We start from the raw sequence: 7,500 nt of genomic DNA on the forward strand, positions 1-7,500 counted from the left end.
CCAATGTCGGGTAGTCTGTCAGCAAGCTCATTCCCTTTGATGCCACTGTGGCTGGGGACCCAATCAATGATTCTTCTTCTACCTTGAGCAAGAATTCTCTGCGCTATGGTAAGCACAGTGGTCAGGAGGTAGATGTTGTCTGGGTGAGCTGTGCTGAAGACAGTCAATGGCTGCCCTAGAGTCTGTATGTATGACCACGTGTCCTTCCCTCAGGGACACGTGGGCTAGAGCTCCCATGATTGCAACTGCCTCTGCCTGTAACGCGGAGGCGTTGTCTGTTACCCTCATGGATCGCGTGGCATCCCTTGCTGCAAAGCCGGCGCCTGCAGTGTGGCTCAAGGGATCGACTGATCCATCCGTGAAGTATGTTCTACTACCCGGAGGAGTGATGGCTGCAATGACCCTCTGGGCTTCTGCCTTTAGACTAGGCATGGGGTATTGATTCTTTTTCATTGACAGGCTCATAACAGAGAACTCTATCAAGGTTTGTGCCCACGGCGGAGCTTCGATAAAGTCGGGGTGGGGGAGTCCATGCCCTTAGTAAGCAGCTGTTCTTTGAGCTGATAGCGTCTTAACACCCTGGTTGTGTGAGGCAGCCAGTTGTTTGCAAGGAGCTCGTTGTCTTGTTCTAGGCGTCTGTGTTTTGTCCAAGTTTGTGTACCTGGGAGCCTGGATGACCTTTGAAAGGAATTGTGCTGCCATTAGATCAATTCGTGAGTCCAGGGGTAGAAGGTTTGCCTCCATCAGGAGGTTGAGGACCTTCGTCCACCTGGGGGCACCCAGAATGATCCTGGAAGCTTCATTTTGAACTGTCTCCAATTTGTCTTTATATTTTTTCTTTATGGCAATCAAAGCGACAGAGGCATAGTCCACAATGGGCCAGATGGCATGTTCATAGAATGCTCTTAGTACTTTGTGTCTGGCTTCTATGTGTCTCCCAGTCATTAATTTCATGACAGACAATCTTGTTTGATGGGGTCCAATTCACCAGAGGGTGCGCAGTGTTATCCTAATGCTGAAAAATGTGTATAGGAAAGAATTGGCTATAGGGCACAAAGCTAATTGCAAGCAATCAGAATCGCGGCAGCAACGAATGGTGAGCGCGGAAAATCTAAGGTATCATGGAAGGGCCAAGGCTCTGGGGGAAACCACTCAAGCAAATACCTTGAGACCGACAGGTCCTGAGAGCCCTTGATGTTTTCTGGCTGAGTGCCACCACTGCACCTCGTCTTACACTTTTTCTAGGCTGTTCCTGTAATCCCTCTGAAATAACCACCTAAAGGCTGATTCAGTGCAGTAAGGTTCACTGACACACTGAGGCTCCCCCACAGGTGTACCTGGTACACCTTTCAAGGCGGATCCTGTGGCAGGACTGATAGTAATTTTGGACTCCGTGGCTTGAATGGGCCAGGTGCGATGTATACCCTCCGGAGAGCTTCGCGGTGATTGGCGGAAGGCTAATTCGCCAAACGGAATGGCCTGGCTTACAGTAACGGTCGCGAAAAGAACCTTCGAAATTTTGCACTGTTCCTGGAGGTATGTAGGTTTCACACGGTAAATGCTGACGTTGTTCTCCCCTCGCGGACGCCAGATGGTGGTGGTTTTACCGTCCCGCTTGATGACATCTACTATCCAGGATGATATCATGGATGAGGGTGGCCTCAGGCCACCTGGTAAAACAGTTAATCATCGTCAGGCTGGGAGAGGACACTTCGAGGTGTACATAGCGGCCGTCTTGTACCAAGAACACCTGCTGGGGAGCTTTAGTGTGTCGGTGAACCTTACTGCGCTGGCACTCGATGCATGTGCAGCTCCACCCCTGGATAACTCTATTGATGCCAGGCCACACAACTCTGCTTTGGATCAGATCCTGGGTAGCACGTATTCCCTGATGAGTGTGGAGGGATGTAAGGGCGAAGTGTTGCACAGTCTTGAAGCTGCACCTGCCTGGGAAGGGAGGTGTCTTGTTGCTGTTCCCTGCGAACTAGATGATAGTTGGCTTGTGATCCCCTTTCCCCTTGATATATGTCCGGAAGTGCTTGATGGCAGTTTAGACTGCAAGGAGCTCCTTGATGAAGGCGCTGTACCGATTTTGCTGTCGGCTGAGAGTCTGCGAAAAGAAAACCAGGGGCCACCAACTATTATCTGAATCTCGCTGCAAAATGGCTCCCATGGCGGTGTCTGAGGCGTCTACAACTATTTTGAGCCTTGACCCCTGTTGCAGGTGGTTGAGGAGGGTCGCTGAGGCCAAGGCATCTTTGCTGGTCTTGAAAGCTTCGGTCGCCTCAGGATTGCATCCTGATCAGGATGAGGTGAGGAGGCCCTGAAGGGGAGCCAGTAGAGGTGCACACCTGGGAATGAACCTCCTGAAGAAGTATATCATACCGAGGTACTTCTGAAGTTGTCTCTTGGTTGTCGGTCTCGGGAAAGACCTGATGCTGCTGACCTTTTCCTGAACCATCAACAGTAATTGTCTGACCTAGGAAAGTAAGAAAGGTGACTCCGAAGAGACTCCTTTCAGGGTTGATGACGATTTTCTGCAGGCAGTCAAAGAGGGCATAGAGGTGTTGCTTGTGCTCCTCACTACCGCCGCTAGCGATGAGTATGTCATCGATGTAGACAAAAACAGCCTGTAGTCCATGGGTCACATCATCCATAAAATGTTGAAAGGTCTGGGCGGCATTGGGGAGGCTTAATAGGATTCGTAGATATTTGGGATGTCCTCCTCAGTGAAGGGATCTAGTGGTATGCTCTGACGAAGTCAATTTTGGAGAAAATCATGCACCCTGAGAGTTCGCATGTGAAAGAGTGGAGGTCTGGGAGTAGCACATTAGCTGTGTTGAGATAGCGATAATCACCACAAGGGGGCCAATCGCCGTCCTTCTGTGCTAAGTGCAGGGGAGATTCCCACTGGCTGCTGGAAGGGCATATGATTCTGAGCTCCCTAATGTGCTCAAACTCTGCCTTGGCAATGAGGAAATGATCTGGTGCGAGGGACCTGCACCCGGAATAGACCGGTGGTCCAGTCCTGACAATGTGGTGTGTGACAGTGTGTGGCGGTGTCGTTGCCACATTGAAGGGTTTCATCAGCACTGGAAAGTCACGAAGGATAGCTCTATAGGCACTTTGGTTGGGTAGCAGCGTGTAGATGCGGGGAATGCATACTAGGGCCGATGAGGTGGTGTGGGCTCCTGACTGGTGTACAAGAGACTCCCGCTTAAGGTCCACTGTATATCCATAGTGCCCAAGGAAATCTGCTCCAGGGATTGGCTGCTGTACATCAACAACCAGGAAAACCCAGCTTCGAGTGGGGGACGTCACTGAACAGGAGTGTCACGGAATGCTCACTGTATGGGTGAACAGTTGGCAGCCTCCAACGTGCGAAAAGTGGGCGAGTGCCTGTCCTTGTGGGATGCTGGGATAAAGCAGACCTCTGCATCGTCTGAGGCCGCGAGAAACTAGCGCTATTAGGTCCCGCGGTGGCCGTTTCCTGGCCAAGAGCAAGGGGGTTTGCACCGAAGCGCCCGGGTGCCGAATCTCGAATGATAGAAACATTAGCTCCCTGGAGTTGGGGAGCGGCAGCGGTTGTAGCTTTAACAGTACTGAGGTACATAGTCTTGTCCACGGGCACGGGGCAATGCGGGGCTGCGGTGGCAGAACCTGGGATGCGGTGAAGGGTTGTGGGCTGCTAGCCATTGAACAGCGGTTATGATTTCATGGACCTGTGTGGCGAGGGTTAAAGACAGGGTAGTGGATACAGTTGAAACTTGTGGGGTGGTCTGTATAGAGAGGATTTCATCAGCTTTCAAGGCTAATTTTTTGATGGGGAGTTCTGACGATAGGAGGACAGTTTGAGTCAGGTCAGGAGAGCTTCGCGGTGATTGGTGAGAGCCTAAGTCGCCAAACAACTGCCAGTTCATAGTCTCTCCATCATCAAGACTTCTGCAGGGCCTCTTCGTGGCCACCTATGAAGACTATGCACATTGTGAATCACTTTGTGGAGATCCTGAGACTAATAGGAATTCCAACAAGGGTTATTGGATTAACAGCAAGCCTGTATCTTGCTACTGTAAGTGCTGTAAAGGGTGGTTGGGGGCCTGTTGAGCTTCATCCCTGTTAGTTTAGGAGTAAACAAGGCTGTGTGTTTGAACCAACACTTTTCAACACTTAAATGGACTGGTCTGGGCAATATCAAGGTTAACGACCTTGAATTTGCAGATGATGTTGCTATTCTATCTGAGTGTGTGGAAGCCCTAGTGGTGGCTCTTGATGCATTTAGCAGTGAAGCAAAGGCCATAGGGCTAGAGGTGTCCTGGACTAAGATCAAGATCCAGGACTGAGGGCCTGCTAGGAAATCCTGTTCAGTTGGCACGTACTTGTGGCGAGGGCGTTGAGGTCACAGAAAGTTTTACATACCTTAGTAGTGTAGTTCATGAGTCCGGCTATCAGACCTGGAACTCAGTATTTGAAGATGCAGGAACCTGTGCAGAAGGACCAAGCTACATGTCTCTAAGGCCCTGATACTGCTGTAGGATAGTGAAACCTGGACGTTATCTAGTGCCTTGGAATCTCGTCTTGAGGCCTTTGGTAACAGGTCCTTGCACCGGATCATGGGTACAGTTGGCGAGACCATGTGTCCAACCAATAGTTACAACGTGAGACTGGTACAAGACCTGTTACTCAAGCTATATGGCCACCTGGGTATTTTCCCACAGAATGATCCTGACCACCAGGGTATCTCTGTGTGAGACAACCCCGGGTGGAGGAGGCCTGTGTGACGACCTAGGAAGTCTTAGCTTAAGCAGATTGCTCAAACCTGTCGTGAAGAGCTAGATATGGGCCGAGCCCCTGGTTGTTCGCAGTGAGGGACCCTCGTAGGTGGAAACAAAGGGTGGATGCGGCTATGCGCCCCCGTCAGCTTTATACACACACACATATATATATATATATATATATATATATATATATATTTAGATCCACACACATGTACATATATATATGTATATATATATATTTATATACAGATATATACATATATATACATACTTATATATACATATGTATACGTACATATATATACATAGGTATACATACACACACATATACATACATATTTATATATGTACATACACATACTTATATATATATACATACACACATATATACATGTATATATGTGTATACACATATATGTATACACATACATATGTACATGCATACATATACATAGATAGATAGATACACACACACACACACACACACACACACACATATATATATATATATATATATATATATATATATATATAGAGAGAGAGAGAGAGAGAGAGAGAGAGACATGGAGAGAGAGAGAGAGAGGGAGATGTATATATGTATTGTAACAGCTCATGGAGCCTTAGTGCATTGATTGTGACTGGCTGGGCAGTGATATTGGTTATAACGGTTTGACTCTTTTTAACAAAAAGTACTACACAGTGAAGGGAACACACGAGACACTTCTTGGGTAAGTGCTGAGTGCAGGGGTCGCGTGTCCGCCCATCAGCCCTGAGGGCAGGGGCTAGACCTTATCACGCCAACCACTAGACACGTACTTAAAGACTGGGTCATCCTCGGGCATAAATAGCGGGCGTCCACCGGACATGACAGCTGCAGGAAATGATTGGCAGGTGTAAGGGGGAGCGAGGTGAAGTCATCGGTTCCGTCTGTTAATGACCTCTCATATGTATATTTAGATATATCTATGTATCTATATTTATCTATCTATGTATATGTATATATGTGATGATGATGATGATGATGACGATACATATACATAATATAATTTATATATAATATAATATATATATATATATATATATACATATATATATGTATATATATACATATATATATATATATATATATATATATATATATAGGTAGATAGACATAAATATAGATATATTTACACAAATGAATAAATATATATGTATATATATATTTATTTAAAAACATATATATATATATATATATTCTTATATATATATATATATATATATTTATATATTTATATATGTATATATTTATCTATTTATATATGTATATATTTATCTATTTATTTGTACATAAACACACACACACAAACGCATCTAATACTTGTTTCTTTTGCATGACTGGCAACGTTTGCCGGCAGGCCCTACCGCCATCAACGTTCAGATGTTCATCAATTCCTTTGGGTCCCTCAATGCAGCCAACATGGTAAGCGCGACTATGTGTGAAGGAAACTGGAATAACCAAGATATTTCTATTCGAGAATATCCTCTTAAGTTAAGTGTGAACTCAATGGAGTTACCCGTGTGTCCGCAGGACTTCAGCATCGACGTGTTCCTAAGGCAGTCCTGGCACGACCCGCGCCTCGTCCTGCCCGGCCCCCGCGAGCGCGTGGCCATCACCAACCCACAGGTGAGACTTCCCGCGTGTGTCGTATGCAAGTTCATACGGAAACGTAAAAATTGACAAAGTTATAGGAAGCAGCATTTACACTTGAGGCCCCTGAAGCCATGGAAGAACGTCTGGCCGCAGAATGTTTGCTGATATTTGAAGGAAACAGTTGATAATGCTTAAGGAACACAACCGTCCATAGAGAGCATACTGTAACGTCTGACAAGGAAATTGAAGAATAAAAACAAAGGTTGAAGCAGAAACCAAGATGGGCAACACTGGTCAAATGGGAGCAAAGGATCTGCAAGAAAAAGTCAAAGAAGTAATTAAAGTACACGATACTGTTAAGCGGATTGAAAGCAATATGTCACGCAGCTAATCTCAAATAATATGAAAAGTTAGAAAAAAAAAGAGATATTAGCCAATGTCTCGAAAGTAAAGGCAACGACAAATGAAATGGAAGGTAGAAGTATCAAATAAAGTAACAACAATGAAAGAACAAAGTCCTATTGTCGTGATCTACAAGATTAACCTTCGACCCTTCGTACGAAATGTTCTAGCTGCCACCACCTGAAACGTAAGTTTAGTGTTCGGAAAGTGAGAGACATGTAGAAGAGTGTAAGTAAAGTGAGAGACATGTAGAAGAGTGTAAGTAAAGTTAAAGAAAGCAAGTGCAAGTGTATAGAAAGTACCAAGGTTCGAGGGTCAACACTGGTTAGCGTGATTACGCCGAGATGGAGTGCGTGTCGACCTAAAGCCGATATTGTGAGCAGACTTATGGTATTGAAGTTAATTAAATTACTTTAAAAGTCTTTGGAACGCGACCACGGACCAGCGCCTCACGGCTAAAAGATGCTCTCCCCCCCTTGACCTGGCCGTTCAGGACCTAATATACCCTTCCCAGCAAGCATGAATAAAAAAATAGGGGAATCTTGGGTCAAACGAGGTGAAGGTCGCGTCGCTACAAAAAAAAAAAAAAAAACACTTTCCCTTTAAAAAGGTGGTTTAATTTTAAAAGGAATCTTTTAAAAGTAAAGAGATTTTTTAAAATTATAACAAAAAAAGTAAAAAGATTATTAT

General features: G+C 45.5%; 1 protein-coding gene across 2 annotated transcripts in view; it reads left to right on the plus strand.

The window, feature by feature from the left end:
• The window catches only part of LOC125031302 (glycine receptor subunit alpha-4-like), a 28,634-nt gene that overhangs the window by 9,382 nt on the left and 11,752 nt on the right, over positions 1 to 7,500 (plus strand). For both annotated transcript variants that reach the window (XM_047621977.1, XM_047621976.1), the window contains 2 exons: positions 6,173 to 6,237; positions 6,346 to 6,441. In XM_047621977.1, coding sequence (XP_047477933.1) covers positions 6,173 to 6,237; positions 6,346 to 6,441 — 161 coding nt within the window. The remainder of the gene's footprint in view (positions 1 to 6,172; positions 6,238 to 6,345; positions 6,442 to 7,500) is intronic.

Source organism: Penaeus chinensis, chromosome 12 (genome assembly GCF_019202785.1).
Source record: "Penaeus chinensis breed Huanghai No. 1 chromosome 12, ASM1920278v2, whole genome shotgun sequence".
Lineage (NCBI taxonomy): Eukaryota > Metazoa > Arthropoda > Malacostraca > Decapoda > Penaeidae > Penaeus > Penaeus chinensis.